General features: G+C 39.2%; 1 protein-coding gene across 1 annotated transcript; it reads right to left on the bottom strand.

The window, feature by feature from the left end:
• Positions 1 to 1,506: 1,506 nt before the first annotated feature.
• On the bottom strand, positions 1,507 to 20,264 carry b4galnt1a (beta-1,4-N-acetyl-galactosaminyl transferase 1a). Its single transcript, XM_085145886.1, has 11 exons — positions 20,137 to 20,264; positions 16,659 to 16,870; positions 16,402 to 16,584; positions 15,966 to 16,072; positions 15,627 to 15,664; positions 15,339 to 15,519; positions 13,915 to 14,007; positions 13,625 to 13,812; positions 12,659 to 12,799; positions 2,884 to 3,121; positions 1,507 to 2,722 (listed from the first exon to the last, which is right to left on the bottom strand). The coding sequence occupies exons 2-11, from the start codon at positions 16,868 to 16,870 to the stop codon at positions 2,511 to 2,513; spliced, it is 1,593 nt and encodes a 530-aa protein (XP_085002012.1). The 5' UTR covers positions 20,137 to 20,264; the 3' UTR covers positions 1,507 to 2,510.
• Positions 20,265 to 20,946: the final 682 nt, after the last annotated feature.

Genomic DNA, 20,946 nt, shown 5'->3' with positions numbered 1-20,946 from the left:
TTTTGTATATAAATAAAGGCAGGTGCAGGGACAGAGCGCACATCACAGGGCCCCCACTCTGGTGTGAGCGTTCTGTGATCGCCCTTGCAAGTAAAAACTGCAGCGTCTGTGTGTTTCTACCTTTAGATTCTTAGCTGAAGAAGTGTCTTTAGAATAAATCTCTTGACAAGTATGTTGGCTGTTATACTTTGTTGTGTTTGAAAATAAAAGTTGGGCTGATTTTAACATCATTACAAAAAGTGTTGTTAATGATTCTTAATACTGCAGACTTGCAATGAATAAGTTGTCCTAACAGTCATCTTAAGTAAGCTTTACTTATTTTTTTTGAGGCAACAAGATTGCATATTTTTCTGTGAACTAATTTGATTTTACAGTGTGTAATGGCTGTTACGAAAACTGTCTGAGTTGAATTTCTGAGTGCTGCACTGAAGAATGTCGGAATTTCTGTTGAATTCGCATCTACAGGAAAGAGGAGTGATGAGAGTGGAGGATTGCTGGAGGAGCTATGAGTGAGGCACAAAGAGAAGTATACAAATTATTTATTCATAATTTGTGTTAGTTATTAAAAATGATGAACTCAGATGAGGAAACTCCCTCTCTCCTAAAATACAGGGGTAAAGGACTTCCACTTAGTTCTTTTCTACTCTGACTGAGCACTCAAAACGCTTTTTTTTGTTTAATGTCGGCGAGTGTCGATGAACGCATCAGGGGCAACTTCTAGTGTCTTGCTCAAAGATACTTCGACATGCTGACTTGAGGAGCGAGATATGAAACCAACAACCTAATTGATAGATGACACACTCTTCCTCCTGAGGCCCTGTAGGCTTTAACAAAACAATGGCCACATAATGGATCTGTGCTTTTTATTTAAATTACATCATTTTAAATAGAACAAAGCTGTATTTAAATACTCATATCACAGAACAAAACAACCCCAAAATGATTGCTAGATTGTTTCTATGTACGTAGGTACTTAGCTGATGGTTGATGTGCTCCTATTCTGGTGTGGAACTAACAACATTGCCAACTTTACCTCCCAGCAAAGGGGGGTTAGTAAAAGAAGTAAATGCTGACCAGATTCAGTTCACAAGTCATGAGAGTCGTGCAAAGGATTCTGCAGCCCAGTGATAGTCTTGCTCTCTAGATTGAGTAAGGTAGTTGAGGAGCAACTTTGGTTCTACTAGTAAGAAACAGCAGATGTTGGGGAATAAAAACAAGTACTAATTTGGTAAACATGTACACTCATTATTCACATATTACACCTTTAACCACTAACCATAAAAAAGAGCCTCCCTTAGAGTGGAAGGGGGTTGTAGTAGATATTAATAAGAACCATCTTTAATGTTCCATCGGATTTGGGAACGAAGTGCAAGGCCACTATTTGCTAAAGGAGCGTCACTTAAACTCTAAATGTAAGTCATATTTTCTGTTTAAAGATTTTAAAGAAGAAATTTAATATAACAAATAAACAGGAAATTGATGCTAAGGTTTTTTTTTTCAAACAAACAAACAAACAAACAAACAAACGATACACTAAAAAAAATAAACAAGCATTTTTAGAAATACTGTTGAGAAGAAAAGACAGAGACAGCATCTGTTTAAGTAAATTCCTGAGTAAAAGTTTCATAGATTAAATTTAGAGACACAGTCACAGCAGCAGGATATTGTGAAATCACTGACATTAGGGGAGAGGGAAAAACAAAGACTGTTGACCTGAGTATCTGTTATGCTCGCTGACCTCTAGTGGCTCTCCCTCTGTGAGAGATTTCCTCCCTTTCCTGAGTTCCAGGTCTGCCTCATGAGCCGCAGCTGAGGTGTGTTGCAGCTCGTCATGAAGAAAAGAGCTTCCCTGTGTTCATCTTTACTTTAGTAGTTTTGTGCAATAAATCATGTTTAATGACATCTATTTTTCAGTAGTTTGTTTTCTTTTTCACTTTGTGTCCCCCCACCCCAGTTAACACTTCATTTTTAAGTGGGGCATAACAGTATCCTACTAAAAATACATACAAATGAAACAACTTAAACAAAAACAATCATGTGACACTGGGCATTAGTTTACAAAGCCATTTTTATCAAACTGGAACCGTTTTGCTGTAGAATACTTGCTGCCATATTGTGACTTGCAACAACGTATCTTTTTCTTAACTCCATTTTTTAAAAACCCGTTTAAATAAAATAAATTAAAAAAAAATGCGGTGCTTCACAAGCTGAAGCTATTTATTATGTAACTGAAGATTTTCCTTTTCAGTGTCAACATTTTGCAAATCAGTTTGAGAGAATTTCAGTTTAAGATGAGGGTGAAACGCTTTGAAAACAAGTCAAAAGGTGATTTACAAGTTTCCAGAGAGTTGCTAGAAACACTACAAGCCACTAACATAAAAAACAAAAAGAAAACACCAACCTTGGATACCAAAGATCATAACTGGGTAATCCACCCAGTTTTTTTGTCAGTAAAAACCAAAAATCAACAGTTTGTCTTATTTTACCTCAGCAAAACTATTTGTCACATTTCATTGACTGGTCATGCATTTGAACCTGTTCTTAAAGTAGAAGACTTCGTTATGAGTTTTAGCATTCGTGGCTGACGATGAGTACCGGAATTTTTCATAGGCTTTTTGTACGTCTGTTTTACTCCAGGGTAGTATGATCTTTGACGCGTGACTCACAATGACGTCACTACAGGAGCCGATGTGGAGGTGGCCAAGAGCGTCGATGAAGAACTCTGCAAAAAGAAAGTATTCCATCTTCCACAAGCCTCGATTTTGTGCCACTTTACTTTTTTTCATTGCAAAGAAACTCATCAATGTAATTTCAGTTCTACACAAGTAACACAAATTCCTTATGGATTATTGAAGTATTGTGATTCTGATAACAATAACTCACCTAGATGGGCCTGCCGTGCGAGGCGCGGGTCAAATCCAACCTGCTGCACTTTGACCGTCCGCGCCATGAAGAAGTTGATGACAGCATCAGCTACCACGCAGTTGGGAAATCCTTTGATGTCATGGTGGTAGCCAAGTCTGATATGTAAGCAGTCACCCTCTTTTCCGCCATCCTCCACCGACATGGTGTGACGATAAGTTGCGGTGTAACCTGTCGCCTCTCTGACTGCACCACCAACCTGAAATCAGTACGACAATAATGTTAAGGCAGAAAAGATATGCATGGTTTCAAGAAGCAATACGTTGACTAGGCAACCATTGCAACTTGGATCTGGGCCCTATTTCTGAAGTCACGTTCAAAAATGTTAAAAATGACAGAAAAACAAAAAGAAAAACAGTCTGACAACTGTGAGTTTCTTCTCTTCAAGAAAGGCTGATCATTGATTTAGGGTTGTGCGTCAGTACGGAAAGAAAGCCACTGTCAGCAGTTTTCAGTTCGAGCACAAACTGATAGAAGCTGGCTTAATCAACTTTGTGAATGTTGCTCCCCAGTTAACAAGTGCATGGGCAGTCATAGAAAGCTATGATTAGCTACCAAACCTGCTTTTACCAAGTAAAATGCTAAATCTGAGCACATTTTAATGAGCACCAAATAGCTGACTTTTGCTTTTCACTGGCAGTTCAAGTTAACAAAACACAGCTTCACAGTTTTTCCAAATGTTTTCTGGAACAGACCAGGTTTCTTTTCTTTTTTTGGAGACCTGAAAAGCACTTTGGATCAACTCCTGTGGCTTTAAATCTGCTGTAGAAATGACAACGACATATTTTATTCAAGCATTTTCATAGTTCATTTGCGGTATATTTTTGTTGTTCCAAAAAAACAAAAAAAAATTATTTAATGCTTTTCAATAAGTAGAATATATCATGACTGCCTGAACATAGTCTATAGGTAATCGGATTGCTGAAACGACTAACTGAGCAATAACACTTTGAAAATCAAAGTTAAGCAATGCTAAAGATATGACATCATCTATTGCAACTGAATCCTTACTTTCACTGTTGTATGAGTTATTCATATCTCATGTAACTGCGTATTCTTTGCCTAGCTGAAAGGACTCTGCCAGTGACCTCAGTCTCTGGGTCTGTCTGAGGGATTTTCCTCCTTTAGTATTTGTTTTCTTTTGCTGCTTGTTCTCTTTTTTGTGCTTCTTCCATATGCTGATATAAAATGGTGTTGTTACAGTAGAGAATTTCCTTTCTACGAACTATTTGCAGTGTTTTCATTTCCATCTGGAAAATCCCTTCACAGGATGCCTGTGTGTCTGACTCACGCAGCCTGTGTGTCAGTGCTCAGAGTTGCCCTTAAATGGAAATGGAAATAATAAAAAGAAATCCTAATTTTTGCAAAGTGCACACATGAGAGAATAGTAACTTGAAAAGATTTCCAATTTTGGCCAATTGATAATGTCTACAGGAGCTGATGGACAATCAATCCCACAGGGTACCCACTCACAGCCCCCCAGCCTCCACCTTCCCCCAACTTCCTCTTGATGTCAACAGCATTCCTGTGTCCTTGCTGCTGTTGATATCAAGTACAGAGGAACATGAATAAGACAAAGAGAAACATAGCAAGTCATTCACAGCTTGGGGAATATTTCCTCCTGTGAGCCTGAGCAAAATATGTTTTGATCTTTATTTTTTTGAAAGATAATTTAACCATTTTGCGTGAAAATAATATCTTACAATTGCTTTTCCCCCGCAAAATAGTGATTTTGAAAAGAAAAAAAAAATCGTAAGTCTTTTGTAGTGGGCACCGGGTCATGTTTTGATCACAGGATGATGTGGTGTAACCTAATGACACCATTTCCATGTGTGGATTTCTGAACATTAGAACTGCATCCGAACACTAAAACATAATTTTAAGTAATAACTTCTCATAGTCAAGCTTTTTGATTAAACTTCAATCTGCTGACCCAATAGTCACCTAAATGTTGATTGTTAGATCACATCACCCATGGCACCAATAATGGTCATGCGTGGTATGACCGAGCTGAGTGAGGAAGAACTGAGATGAGTCACAGTCGGTGCTGAAAGGAGATGATGAGGGTGAGGGCCAGGCATTAAAGCAGGAACGGGAAAGCAGGGGCATAAATGACGACATCCAGAGCCCTATACAATACTTCTTATTCCTTATGGATAAGAAGTATTGTATAGGGCTCTGAAGTTGTGGGATTTGGTTCCTCAAATGCCATACAGGACAGCGGCCCGTAAAAGGAACCATCTTTCTATGGTCTCAGCAGATTGAGACAGCCTTGTTGCATACTGTTTAAGAGAGGTCTCACCTTCCAGAGGGAATTATTATTTTCCCCTTACCAGAGACATCAAGATCATTTGTTACTTTGATCTTAAAGAGTCTGTTTTAATTTACTGAACTGACTAAAACAAAGAACCACTGGTAAGTTTTCAGTTTAAATGCAGAGATGAGCTGATCTGTCTGTGGTTTATGTGCTTTGACATTTGTCTTTCTAAAACCTTTACTGTTTGAGCTTATCAGAGAGCTTCCTCTCTTGGCAGTTGTGACCTGTGTTCTGTTTTCATGTTTCATGCAAATTTCTAAACTGAACTGACAAAGACAGGAGATGTGTGTGTCTAATGCAGTTATAGCCCCAGAGGGGCCGATGGTGCGATATGGCAGCCTCGCTTCTGTCAGTCTGCCCCAGGGCAGCTGTGGCTACAACTGTAGCTGCCTCCACCAGTGTGTGAATGTGAGAGTGAATGAATAGTGGAATTGTAAAGTGCTTTGAGGGCCCCGAAAAGCGCTATATAAATGCAATCCATTATTATTATTATTATTATTATTATTTATAGCATACTATGATACTAACTGCAGAAATCAACAGTGTAAATAGTTAAAAAAATCTAACTTTTAGTTGATGTTTTTAATCTGTCACACTCCCAGGCCTCACTTCCACCCCGTCTGAAATCCTACACCAGTCCCCTTACCAAAAGAAAAATCACCCACAACCTGCTTGAATGAGTATCAGCCAGTAGTTTGAAACTCACCAATTTGCCTACAGGGCTAACAGGTCTACTGAGGACGCTGCTGCTCTCCATGCTACCCTGTCCCACCTGAAGCAGAGGAGCTCCGCATGCCTCCTCTTTATTGATTTAAGCTTTGCCTTTAACACCACCCTCCCTCACAGATTGGTGAGCAAGCTGTTGACCCTGGGACTCCCATATTCCACCTGCCTATGGACTTTCTGACAAACCGGACACAAGGGTGGGTCCCCACATTTCCTCGGCCATCAGCATCAGCACCGGCTCTCCCCAGGACTGTGTGCTGAGCCCAATCACACTATACACACATGACTGTGCCCCCGCTCACCACAGTAACACCATCATAAAATCTGCAGATGACCCAATGTGGTCGGCTCATCCCTGGGGGAGGATGAATCTGCCTACAGGGACAAAGTGGAGCAGCTGACAGCATTGTACAGGGACAACAGCCTGCTCCTGAACACGACCAAGACAAAGGAGATTGTTGGGGTGGCTGTAGCTCAGGTGGTAGAGCAGGTCATCTACTGATCGGAAGGTTGGTGGTTCGATTCCTGGCTTCCCCTAGTCTACATGCCAAATATCCTTGGGCAAGATATTAACCCCAAATTGCTCTCCGATGCATCCATCGGAGTATGAATGTGTGTGAATGTTACTTAGAAAGCACTTAGATCAATGTGCTTGTGCGAATGGGTGTGAATGGGTGAATGCACAAGCACTTATATAGCACTTTTCTACTCTCAGAAGAGTAGAAAAGTGCTATATAAGAACCAGTCCATTTACCATTTGTGGTAAATGGTAAATGGACCATTTACGGAAAATGGAAATGGTAAATTTCCATTTTCTTTTTCAGGAAAAAGAAAATGGAAATTAAACCACTTTACATCAATTTAGATGGGGTGGAAATGGTGTTGGATTTCCATTTCCTGGGAGTTCACGTCACAGACAGGAGGACCTTTCCTGGGTTGTGAACACAGCAGAGCTAGCAAAGAAGGCTCAGCAGAGACTTTATTTCCTGGGATCATCAGGAAGCACAACACCCCCCAAAAGCTGCTAGTGTCCTCCTGTCGTTGTTCTATTGAGAGCATCCTGTGCTACTGCCTCTGTGGTTTTCCAGCTGCACGACAGCGCAGGAAAAGTTCAGGGGATCATTGGATGAACTCAACCGCTTTTGCTGTCTCAGGAAAGGAGGAAATATCATAAAAGACTCCTCAAACCCTGCTCATAATCTTTTTTGAACTGCTGCCATCAGGCAAAAGATACAAGAGCATCAGAACAAAGACTAATAGACTAGATAGCAGTTTCTACTCTCTAGCTGTTAGGGCTTTGGATTACAAGTAATCACCTACAATTCAACCTGGCAAATAGTGCAATGGATGACATCCTGTGACATTGTGTGCTATAGTGTTTATGTGCAATAAGGTTCTATTTATTATTACTGAATATCATGCTCTATTTTTTTATTCTATTCTTTTGTAATTATACTTAAACTTTTGACACTGCAATTAATTTCGTTATACTTGCTACACATTTCTTCTTATTCATAATGATGTCATGTCTTCTTCTGACTTTTCACCTCCATGTTCCAATGTCTGACTTCTCTTTCACAATTTTAAGTAAACTCTAGACTCATCCGTCTCTCTTCCTCTTTAAGTATGGACACAGGTTAAAAATCTAAGGTGGTGGTTCAGAGTTACCGAATTAAAGTTTTGTTTTGGACGGGGCAAAGTTACCGTCGATTTCTCAAATCCCACTAAAATCCAAGTTAAGACAAAGACATTAAAGAAACGATTTGGGTTTTAGCAACAGAATTGTTTAACTTCACTTGTGGCCACAAAATGTGAAACGTATCAATTCCTGTTATTCTGAAAGGAAATGTCATGTACTCTGTTAACCCAGCCTCAAGGGCGTAGATTTGGCATGCCACCAATATCCAGCGATTATTGAATTGTCCCTACCAATAATTTGATCTCTTCGAGTAAAGAAAAACAAACCTGATAGTAAGAAAAAAAAAAAGATCTGTCAACGTCTCATTCACCCAGCGGTGCAGAAAGAGTTAAATTAGTTCACTACTGGAGTCCTACGTCATGTGACAAATATGGCCAATGTGATTGGCTGTGCTTTTCAGGGAGTTTTTGAAACTAACTGCACAGCAGGCAGCACTATTAGTTCTCTCAGTCTCAGAGCAGCATTTCTAATTTTGATTGAAACTGTCAGAGAAAACAGCAGCCTCGAGCAGCCAGGATATTAGTTTACAGAGGCTGTTAAAATTATATGTCTAACGTTAAAATGTTGGTGACACAATAATTTCATCCTAATGGCTCTGACATATTCATAGGGTTAATTTTTGAGACAAAATATCATGAGGTAGTCATGATTTTGCCACCTTGTAGTGCAGTTTGCACAAATTGTTTTAAAAATGCACTCAGCCTACAAACATGACTGATGAGTTAAGATCTGCACAAAGTGACGGAAACACTGAAGCAGCTCCACATTTTATTCTTATTGTCATGTTTGTCCTATTTGTCAGGTGACAGAAGAACCAACACAAAGCTCAGAGAGCAATGGTGATGCAAGATCACAGGTGGAATTGGATGATGACTTGTTGGTTCATGACTGTATTTGAAGCACATGTGTGCATGTATGTGGAATGTCTCACTGTTATTCATCAGGTGACAGAGGCAACTCTGCCATGTTGTCGCTCGGACAGAGGTGAAGAGGCGAGTCACAGGTGACTGACTGATGATTTGGTGCTATAGGTTAACGAGAGGAGAAGGCATGTGTTTGGCTGCTTCACATAGTGGACATTGAGTTGTTGTGTGGGGCACCAGTAGTGCATATGTGTTGCTGTAACAGTAGTTCATGTTTTACTCTGTGGTAATCTTAGATGAGTAGTTTTATGGACAAAACCCACCAGGTCATTCAGTGTTCCCTTAGTGCTAATGTATCAGAGATGTTGGTGTACTATAACTGAAGTAATGTTGTTTGGTCCTTAAAGTCATATTCTTTTATTGTCATGACTGTATTTGAAGCTATTTTTATTTTTGTATGATATCTGATTTATATGGAATATGGCTGAAGTAAACTAAAGCCTGAAATACTTTAGTCATTTGCTTAATAGTAATTTAACATTGTATAATTCACATCTAAAACTATGAATTGTAGTTTTAAATGGTTTAAAAGCAGGTAGAATAGCATATGTAGGCAAGTATATTTCTCCTTTTTTGTTAATCAAGAAGCAAAGACGAAACGGGGCAGGGTTCGGTGGTTGAATCATCCGTCTCCACCAAAGCCACAACCAAATCTACGCCCTTGCCCAGCCTCCACAAATGTGGTAATAGAAAGCCCAGAGATGGACTCACAGAGATGGACTCACAGAGATGGACTCACAGAGATGGACTCACAGAGATGGACTCACAGAGATGGACTCACAGAGGTGGACTCACAGAGGTGGACTCACAGAGGTGGACTCACAGAGGTGGACTCACAGAGATGGACTCACAGAGATGGACTCACAGAGATGGACTCACAGAGGTTGACTCACAGAGATGGACTCACAGAGATGGACTCACAGAGGTTGACTCACAGAGGTTGACTCACAGAGATGGACTCACAGAGGTTGACTCACAGAGATGGACTCACAGAGATGGACTCACAGAGATGGACTCACAGAGATGGACTCACAGAGATGGACTCACAGAGATGGACTCACAGAGGTTGACTCACAGAGGTTGACTCACAGAGATGGACTCACAGAGATGGACTCACAGAGATGGACTCACAGAGATGGACTCACAGAGATGGACTCACAGAGATGGACTCACAGAGATGGACTCACAGAGATGGACTCACAGAGGTTGACTCACAGAGGTTGCACAAATGGTGCTTGACACAGAGCTTTCAGATTCATGGCACCCACAGAGGGGAAAAGTGAACTGCTGGGTTTTAAGAGTAATGTTATTTTTTTTTAACATTTTGCCTTTTCAGAAAGGACATTTACTGGTAAAAGCACAAATCACCACACACCTGTTATTTGTGTGGTGGAGTACCCATGTTCTCCATTTCCAAAAAGCAAACAAATATTAATTTGTTGAGCTGTGCTGTGTTTGTTACGCCCTGTGTCTACTATTTCTTGCACAAGCTCATTTCGAACAAAAACAAACTGTAACAGTTGTTGAAATGTTAGTATTTGACCACTAGGTGGAGCTCTTGTAATGATAATGTAATTAACACATTTTATTTTGTATGTTTTATTTTTATGTTGAGCATGTTAACGTTTTCCTATTTGCATACCGGATTGGTGTACTGTTAATTTGATACATGGAAAATAATCGGTAAAGGTTTTCTAAGTTTAAGGTAAGGTCAGAGGTCACTTCCTGTTTTGGGAAAAAAGGTCAGAGAAGCTGCTCATGGTGAATGTCAAAGAAGAAATAACAAGTCCTAAGTTCCAAATACACCGGTTTGTCTACTTGCAGGCCAAAGTGGTATGTTTGTTTATATTTTGTGAATTTTTTATTGCAATATGTTTGCTGAAATATAATTTCCTTGTACATTTGTATTCACCAGTTCTATGGTGTACCTGTGTACGTTAAGAGAAGCACAGTAAACATCAGTAAACTCTCGTGCCTCTCGCGTATGTGTGCAAGCCGTTTGTTGCCTGCATGGCAGAACACCATGGACAAACAGGACAAAATGTGTCAAATATACAAATTATCCATCAAAAGTTGTAGCATACTCCAATTTTTCCCGTTATTTATTGCAATTCGAGTCATGAAGCCCAGTGAATAGCTTGAAATGGTACAAAGGTCAGTGGTGAACTGCCAGAGGTTTTAAAAAAAGAAAGAAGGTAAGGTTACCCAAAACTGAAAAATAATGTACATTTCAGAATTATACAAAAAGGCCTTTTCAGCGAACACAAAATGGGATAACAATTTAAAGCTGTTCTGCAGCAATGGAGGTTGATCGAGCTTTGAAAGCTGGTGCTTAGGGCTGCACGATTTTGCATAAAATGAGAATCACGATTCTCTCACGATTTTCTTTTCCAATATAAATATTTATTGCACTTATTAACTGCACATCAACTCCGTAACAGTTGAGACTGAACATAAAAACAACAAATGTCTCACATTTTGTCGTTGCTGCAAAATGTTGTACTGCTTGTAATTCCGTCTCCACCTTTGCTCGACACTGCGTGTATAGAGCAGGTAGTGCAACATTTTTAAAAGAGTTGCGGGACGGCGCTGTGTAGCGTTTGTCTAGGATGTTGATCATTCTCCTAAATCTCTCGTTTTGCACAGTGTTGATGGAGCCATATCTTTGGTCAGGTGATAAGTGATGGAGGTCGACGGGTATAAGGAAGCGCTGTATAAGGTTATTAATGTTTGGGTGGTTGACTGGGACGGATTTTCTCCTGTCACTTTCTTGGCCTTTACAGCTTCGTCATATTGAACTTTATGGTGACGTTTGAGGTGGTTATACAGATTTGTAGTGTTACCTTGCGGTGTTGCTACTATGGCAAAACACAGCTTGCAAATGATATTTTTTTTGACTCTCATCGTCTTCTTTGAAGGCCAAAAACCTCCACACAGAGGAATGAGAGCCTTTTCTTGGAAGTAATTTTACAGTGGGGGTTGTCATTCTCACCGCCATCAGGAAACGTTTCCTCTGCGCTCATTGTGTTTTCTCCCCTCGGGCAGTTTTACGTGCTCTCCGTTGTTTTTTTTCTGCCAGATTTCTTCTGTATCACGTGGTATAAGGCTCCGCCCTTGTCATTTGTTGAGCAGGAAGCGTGAGCGCTTGTTTTCATGCAGATTATATTTTTAAATCGTCATTTGGAAATGAGATCGCACATAAGTATGAATCGAGATCGCGATTTTCTAACGATTAATCGTGCAGCCCTACTGGTGCTACTAGTTCCTACAGGTTTTCCAGCTTTTCTGGATTACTTACAAACCCCCTCTGTCTGGATAAAAGCGGTGTTGGAACACACTGTGGTACCATACGCTCGTGAGCATCAGTTGAACAGTATTGTACTGCAGAAAGTAGTGTGTTGCTACTAAAAAAAAAAGCAAATAACAATGGAAGACACACAGACTGTCATCACACTTAAATCTTTCCCACAGCGACTTTGCAAAGAAAGTCAACGTGTGCGTCAGTACAAGTAAAGGGACTCTGACAGGAAGAGGTCTGGCAGACCCAAAGCCACAACAGCTTTCGTGATAGGCGGCTAACAGGAAACTGCATGATTTTCAATTTAAAAATAAATTTAAAAAAAAAAGAGGAAAAATTTGGGTTTTCTAAAACTTTTGACTGGTAGTTTAGATCTACATCATCACTGCACTTCCAAAACTGGCACCCAAGACTTGTCATCAGGGCAATTTCAGGGAAAAGAAATGTAAAACACAGTCACCATTTCCCTTCTGTTCCTGACTTTAAGTAATAAATAAACAAATGAATGAATAAATAGAAACATACAGTTGGAGAAAATTATGACACGAAAAGGAAGTTAATCTTGTAAAATGGTAATTCTAGTGATTAAATTTCTTTCAGCAACAACTGAATATTCTGCTCATAATCAAAGATTGTAAGGGCACAGCGACATTGCGCTTTGCTTGTCTAATTACTAGTTTGCATATTTGCATCAAGCTTCAGGCCGCTCCTTTAAGCTCACTTTAAAAAAACAAAACAAACAAACAAACAAAAACACAACTGCATCGTCTTACCAGATCCAGAGTGGTCTTTTCTAGGATGTCCACCATCTTCTCCAACTTGGTGTTTGCAGTAAAGATGAAATCATCATCCACCCAGAGTACATATTTGGTGATTACCTGAGACACTGCCAGGTTTCTACCTGCAAACCAACCCTGTATAAACAAAGAGCAATCAATAATAGAACAACCACAGTAAAAATGTCAAAGCAGGATCCTATTTGAGGAAGCAGGTCAAACTGACTGAGATAAGCAACTCTCTGTTCTGGGTTTTGGTTCCCAGAACAGTTTTGGGCAGAGAGAAGTAAGCGATTATCAGGGGAGCTCTGATACTAGGATTCGCCATAGCAACAAGTAAATAGGTGGCACAAACTAAAGATAAAAGTATTAAGTTTGAGGGCATTTTTAAATTGAATTTAAAAAAAAGTAAATATGTTGCATTTGGGTCCTACAAATAAAGTAAACAAGGTGGTTAAAGTGAAGCAGAAGGGGAAGAGTTGGAGACCAACTACGATTTGTTGGAGACCAACTACGATTTGTTGGAGACCAACTACGATTTGTTGGAGACCAACTACGATTTGTTGGAGACCAACTACGATTTGTTGGAGACCAACTACGATTTGTTGGAGACCAACTACGATTTGTTGGAGACCAACTCAGATTTGTTGGAGACCAACTACGATTTGTTGGAGACCAACTCAGATTTGTTGGAGACCAACTCAGATTTGTTGGAGACCAACTCAGATTTGTTGGAGACCAACTACGATTGTTGGAGACCAACTACGATTGTTGAAGAAAACCTGCCAGCGGCCAGCGAGCAGGTTAAGTTCACAGTCTGTTATTCCAGTTATTGAAGTTAACTCTTTCTGGAACTCCCAGAGTGTCCTTCATCTCAGGCTTAACAAACTCAGAGTTTTTCACTAACCTTGCTTCCTGGAATAGGGACCAGGTCATTACATACAGAAACAGTAACTTGTTTACCTTTCCAAATGGCATAATGTAGTGTTCAATATGAGGACCAGTCACGGTCTGAGGGTGTTCATTATCATCTGCTATCACAATAGTGACGGTGGGATAATATTCTCTTATGCTGTCAATGAGATCTTTCAGTTTGTCATAGCGCAGAAAGGTCTTGGTGGCGATGGTAACTAGAGCTGTAATATTGTACTCTAAGGGAAACAAGAACAACAAATTAAATACCCATGTGACTTTTAAACACTGTGCATCAAAAAGCTAAACTTTACATGTGTTCATAGTAACTGCTCACAAACCTTTTTGGTATCCCGAGTTGTAAAGTTTCGGATTGTTTCTGTGTTCAATTTTGATGGTGAAAAATGACTGGTGATCTTTCGTTGCAAACTGAACTGCAGAATAAAACAAACACAATGATAAAGGCCAGCTGCAGAATTTATGGGCAGTTATCGTTGTGAAAATAACCTTTGCACATGAAGCTGTAAGCTGCATTTGCCTAAGCACAGCCCCGCCCTCAATGACATGTCTAAAAAAAAAAAAAACCCACTGGGGAAGCCTTCACTCACCTACTTCATTGGCTTTTAAACCATGTGGTCAAGTTTAATTTCTATTGGAACTTTCTGGAATATTCCTCAAACATTACATTGGTCGACTCCTTTGTGCGAGCAGAATCATCTGCAGCTCAACGGGACAAAGACCAAAGGCCCCTGTTTCAATCCAGGGGGTTGATGTGGAGGACTACAAATACCTCGGATTACATATAGATAATAAACTGGACTGGGTTAAAAACACCACTGCACTCTACAGGAAAGGCCAAAGTTGTCTCTATTTTAAGAGGTGGCCGAGTTCCTTCAACATATGTCAGACAATGCTCAAGATTTTTTATTATTTTTGTTGTGGTCAGTCCTATTTGTATATATTAGAGCTATTTCTTATACTTTATAAACATTGTAATATATCGATTTATTTAATTTAGTTCTGAGTATTCTGATCTGATTAAAGTAGTTTCTTTCTTGTCTTTACAAGTGTGACATATGCTGATGTTATCATCAACTAGCCCATATGAAAAAGATATATATAAATCTTATAAAGTTTGTATCTGTCTTGTATGAAACTTGTATGGAAAGCATACAAGAGTGAAAACACATATAACATCCCTTGAAAAATTATATAATGAAACTTGTACGTTTTGGATACTTACTAAAAAAAAAAAATGAAAGTAATGAGAAAGTGGCCACTTTCATGAGTAAATCATATATGTTTTTACTATTTCTTTTCCATATGGGAGGAGCTGAAAAAAACTGAATAGTACACTTACATTTTAACATTTTGCCTTCCTGAAATACATAATGAGTCAAGAAATAGCAGTAAATGTAAAATGCACACAGCTGTCAGACTGCCATCTGTAACCTCCAGTTCACGGATATCATCTATCATTCTGTAATGGTTAATGCTTAGCTAGCATGTGTAAGCTCTTTAATCAAATACCGTCAATGCTTTAAAAAAAATCTACTAGAGTTTAAATCTCCTTAAATTTGTATTGTAATGGCCATTTATTTATTTAATAGATAAGAAAAAAATTGCTTGTATAAAGTTACATACCAAACTTTGCCTTCCTTTCGTCTCATTGTGGGTGGGGGGGCACTAACTGTTCATATGCTCAAACAGGTACATTCTACATTGCACTTTTAGTATCAGTTTCATATCCACATCATAACTTTACTTGTGTCTGCCGTCTTCGGATGAAACACGGTGTTTGTGTAGGTGACAAACTGCAGCTGTTTGTTCAGAGCAGAGAGAAGAGGACTCGACAGAACTATGTTCTTCTCGCCCACTCCCTGGATGGAGACCATGTCCACCTGAGCAGCAACATCAAAACTTCCAAGTGTTGCAGTCAAAGACACCTGTTACAGGATAAGCATTGGTTGCAAAAAATAATTTAAAATAATCATATTTAAAATGACGACAAAAAAAAAAAAAAAAATGTGCAAGACAATAATCGAGGCATTACCATGTGAAGTGATCTTCTTTCTTCTTTAAGGGCTAAACCTGCAGAGAAACGGTGAAATTATATAAATAGAAGATTTAAAAATAGGAACCTGTTTAAATAGCAGTTTTATTTCCTCTTTTTAACAAGAAAGTGCTCACGTAGAACACAGATGGTTAAGTTTTGTGTTGCTTTCTGTAGCTTTAAATAAAACGATCAGACATGCACCAGTCTTCCTTCTTGTGATTGTTCTGCATCCTGTTATACCATGCACAGTGTTTTCAGGCCCAGTGTAACTGACGTTTTAAAGGTAAAAGTTAGACTGGGTTTCAATGTTTTTTTGCATGTTAAATATGCCTTTACCAGGAACGATGATTGTCTTTAGGGGTCGCACCAGCACCCCCTGGGTAGGAAACTGAAGAGGACTGTTGGCCTCAGCTACATTAAGCACATCTGCAGGATTGTAGGACCTTTGGAAACATGACAATGATATACACACACTACAACATAAAAGCTGTGAGTTTTTACAGTTGTAGTCTGTACACTTAGAGCAGTATAATTTATTGGATCAACTCAGGCTTTAATTTAACAGGTGACATCTAAAAACCTAAATTCACGTATCCTCTTGTATGTCTAAAATAAATAAAATATCTTACTTTAAAATATGATCATAGACAATTGCAGATTGTATCAAGAATGCGGTTCTGCTAAGTATATTGAAAGCCTCTTGGATGAAAAGGTAATCTAAAATCTTATAAAGCATTCCTTATTTAATCAAAAGATGCAAAACATGCTTCACCTTTCTCGAAAGTTGTTGTACTCGTCAGCTCTGTGCTGCTTTACACTTTCAGGATCAGGGTGGAACTCCAAAAATGCTTGATCAAGATTGTGAGCCCACACGTGTGGAAAGAGCAGATTTGACAACGGTAGGCGAAAGGTTTCTTCATCAGCCTTGCATACGCAGGCATTTTGAGCCAAACGACTGTTGGAAATAACAAAGAGTTAAGTAATAATAAGAAAAACTTGAATTTAAAAGAAAAAGTCACACTTACACACCTTGCCATTTCCTCCTTTATTTGGTAGGGGATGTCCTTATAACCATTTGTGGCGTCTCCAATTTTCCCAATGAAGAGTTTTTTAATGGGTGTAACCTGGCTTGAGCTTATGTCAACTTCTTTGCGGCTAGGTTTCCAAAAATAAAAGAGGGCGACCAGAAGAATTCCACTAAGCAAAGCAAGTCGAACACACTTCCTAGAACTGTTGTGCATCTAGAAAGAAAATTTGTATAGATATCGTCAGGTTGATAAAGCAAAGCGGCTTGGGAGAGACATTATGTGTTTCACACTGGAATTACTGTGTTTCAGTGGGTCATTGGAAACTTGAAATGAGCCGACACTTTATTAGCGCTCGATGGAAAACCTGTCTAGGTGCAAGGCCAAGAGCCAGACATGCCCACCGCAAACATGTGCTGAAGACTACAGTACAAAGTACTAAACCATAAAATAATTGAACTTATAGATTTATTATTTCAAAGTTTACCTAAGTTTATTAGGACTGTCAAACCTTATTTGATTAAGTATTATGCTGCAGATGCACAAATCATCAGGAGGAAATTATATCAAAAATTGAACTCCAGTATAGCTTTTTAGAGCTGCTCTACTACTATACTGCTTATTTCGTCTTTCTTGTCAACAGGATGCACTCTTTTTAAAGTATGTGGGTCTGCTGTTGACACAATTTTATGTGGTCTGAACTGGAAAATCATTGGTTGTGTAACCACAATCAACAGTTTGTCGGTATCATAGTTTCTGTGGGATTTAATAAACAAAATCTACAACTACAGAACCTGTGTAGATAATCATTTGAAAGGCAGCTGGTCAAGTCTGCAGGACCATCTGTGATCATCTATAACCATCAATTAATCAATGTTGGTCTTTAATATGTATTTTTATATAACTGACTGAGCTACATAGGCTGCTTCTCCAGCGCACGCATAATCCTAACAACTGAAGTTTGCATGTAGCTGTAAATGGTTATGTTTGTGAAAAATTGTAGATCTGATTTCATTTAATGTTTCCACTTTCCAAGATATTGTCAAGAAAATACAGACTTACTGACTTGCCAATTTAAGATGTTAAATTTGTGCTTCCAAAAGACACAGAAAGAAGTGTTATCATAATTTAAAAGGAAGGAAACATTTTTATTAAGAAGGAAACACACAATGCAAAGGAATAGATCAGCCTGACTATAGTAGGGCAGTTTGATTTATTTGGTGCGTATTCTTCCCTCCTAATTAGTTCTTACTTTTAGACAACATGACAATATTAGTACAATTTTGCTGTGCTGACATTATCATTTAAAAACTAGAGCTAGGGCTACTGTGTAGTGTGCAATGTGTTTGCTCTTTCTGTCATATGGAGGGCAACTAGCATTGCATGTGGGAAATAACTATCATGTATGTACTTGCACTCAGCCACACATCACTGGCTGATAGTATTTCCTGCTTTATAGCCTGAATTACTGGATATGTCAGGTAATAAAACTAGCTTTTTGTTTCAACCTGCAGCAGGAACAGGTTTTTACCACGCACTATGATTTGTTGGAGGTTGTTGCAGTTGCTTCCTTGTATGGTACTTAACAGTGATCGCTTATTAATCAAGTTTCAGACCGAGGTCTCACACTCAAACATGCCCACTCTCATCTCAGTATTGGGTGAACTGGGGGATATACATGTAGCAATGATATTACAAATGAACTGAGTGCTTGTTGAAGACTTCTGCACAGCAGTGTTTAAAAATATAACTTTGCATTTTTACATTTCTTTCAGGCTTTAGTTTCAGACTTTAGTTTACAAATCAGCAGGTACAGGATGCAACGCGCAACAGTTCTTATATATAAATTATATATTTATTCTAGATCATTTTCTTTCTTTTAATTTATCCAGCTGAAAACGTAATATTTTGTATTAAATTAATAATTTATATTATAAAATATAAATTGGAGACCTGGAGACCTGGTGCCAGGAGAATAACCTCCTCCTAAACATCAGCAAGACTAAGGAGCTGATCGTGGACTTCACCACAAAGCAGGCGAGGAATTACAAACCCCTCATCATCAGTGGCACGCCAGTGGAGAGAGTGGACAGTTTCCGATACCTGGGTGTCCACATCACTCAGGACCTGTCATGGTCCTGCCACATCAACACCCTGGTTAAGAAAGCCCGTCAGCGTCTCTTCTTCCTCAGAAGACTTAGAGATTTCCATCTGCCACTGAAGGTGCTCAAGAACTTCTACTGCTGCACCATCGAGAGCGTCCTGACGGCAAACATCTGCACCTGGTTTGGGAACAGCACCAAGCAGGACAGACGAGATCTGCAAAGAGTGGTGCGCTCAGCCGAACGCATCATTCAATCAGAGCTCCCTGACCTGCTGTCCATCTACACCAAGCGGTGCAAGTCCAAAGCTAGGAAGATTATGATGGACCTCTCCCATCCCAACAATGGACTCTTCTCACTGTTGAGGTCTGGGAAGCGCTTCCGCTCCCTTAAGGCTAAAACAGAGAGAATGAGGAGGAGCTTCTTCCCCCAGGCTATTCGGGCCCTGAACCAGGTGTAGGACTGGACTCTCCCACACACATCACTATAAGACTGGACTCTCACACACATCACATCACCACACACACCACCACACATTTCCTATAATTTCCTATAATTTATAATCTTTATAATCTCTCTCTGCTGTTTGCACATTTTTATTTATTTTTATTTTTACTGTAAATTCCTAAGTTAATTTGTAAATTTTGTAGTAAATTGTAAATACTGTAAATCTTTTTTCTGTCATTTAATGGTCGGGCATTGCGCAGCTACAAGCATTTCACCCCCCATGTCATACTGTGTATGGTTGTGTGTGTGTGACAAATAAAATTTGAATTTGAATTTGAATTTGAAAATATATTAAAACATCTTACCGAAATGGAATGCTGTCTAATTATTTTATATTTATTTACCTCTTGGTAGCTTATTTGCAGTACTTATAACCAGGCAAGGCAGCTTTAAAAACAGCTTGCAAAGTGTTTCTGTTCTTATTGATCACTGAGTCATTTGACGCAACAGATTTTACAGAAAGTGGAACAGGAGGTTCAAATCATGGTCGTTTGAGGAATGTTTCTTGCACCTCGTTGAATCTACGAAGCTCTGAAGGCAAAACCCAGCGCTAGCAAGCGCCTTAGTCAAATCAGCTCACAAAGTTAACTAGATCCTTGGTACACCACAATGCGTTTTTTTTTTTTTATATAAATAAACTTGGGGGCTAAACGATCATTCAAAAATATTAGTTAGTGTTTTTGGCAAAATGAGAATGCTCCGTTTCATATTTTCTTAGGCAATTAAAACTATTTAGCATAACATATTCGCTCACATTGTAGCCCCATTACAAAGGGAAATGAAAGGAAATCCCTGCACTCTGAATATAACCAGCAGCCTCCACCTTTTCTGAAGATTTTTGACAGTAGTACAAGAAAAAGAAATGTTTCTTACTGTTGCGGCTTCCCTGCGATAAAGACGTTCTTTACGGCGGAGAACTCTCACGTTGGACTACGACAACCAGCTTTACATAGAGCCGTTCTAGGCTGTCAGTACATGCCACAGCTGAAAGCCACACCTCATTTACAGACCAGCTTCTTCCGACTGGTCGAAGTGTTAAACATTTTCTTTAAAAAGAAGGCCGTTTTTGAAAGGTGCGAATGTCTCCAGAATGAAACCTGATTATTATTATCCATTCAGTGTTTTTGTAAAATTCATGTGGTGCTACAGTACTGTTACAAATTAATATATTGCCAAAACCACACTTTTTTTGTTTTTAAGCTCACAATATACTATAGTAAGGGTTAAAGCTAAAAGAAAATGTGATGTTTGGAGAGTCAAAGGCTTAACATATACAAACATGATTAGAAAAGCCTCATTAGTACCTATAATAACTTAAAAGAAAATATCATAATGAACCTTTTGGGTCACACCGGCCAGGCCGTTTACAGGTTTTGTCTGTGTTCCATTGCTGCTCCCTTGTGGGCGACACAGAGTGTAACTCTGCAGGCCACTTTGTTGGAGGTCTGTGCCTTTTTTAATTCCACTGCAGGTGAAGGTTGAAAGGTCAGAGTACATCATACACCCTTGTTGTCTTCATCAGTTAACAGGGAAATCTCAACATGGAAATCTTGCAATGGCTGGCATGAATCTAAGTGGTGCAACCTTTGACCTTAACCAGCAGGAGCTGGTTCTCTGGGGATTACTAATCAGTTTCCTTGGGTTTATTTCTCCCAGAAACGCTTTGGCTACTGCACCTGAATC

The sequence above is a fragment of the Neolamprologus multifasciatus genome, chromosome 20 (genome assembly GCF_963576455.1).
Source record: "Neolamprologus multifasciatus chromosome 20, fNeoMul1.2, whole genome shotgun sequence".
Lineage (NCBI taxonomy): Eukaryota > Metazoa > Chordata > Actinopteri > Cichliformes > Cichlidae > Neolamprologus > Neolamprologus multifasciatus.
This window is presented reverse-complemented; position numbering and strand designations above follow the sequence as displayed.

Bases quoted from the DNA above. Each gene is read 5' to 3' on its own strand.
- b4galnt1a (XM_085145886.1), bottom strand. From the start codon at position 16,870: ATGCACAACAGTTCTAGGAAGTGTGTTCGACTTGCTTTGCTTAGTGGA. The intron at 16,585-16,658 runs GTGTGTAAGTGT...TATTTCCAACAG, and splicing joins ATAAAGGAGGAAATGGCAAG to TCGTTTGGCTCAAAATGCCT. The intron at 16,073-16,401 runs GTGAAGCATGTT...ATGTTTCCAAAG, and splicing joins TACAACAACTTTCGAGAAAG to GTCCTACAATCCTGCAGATG.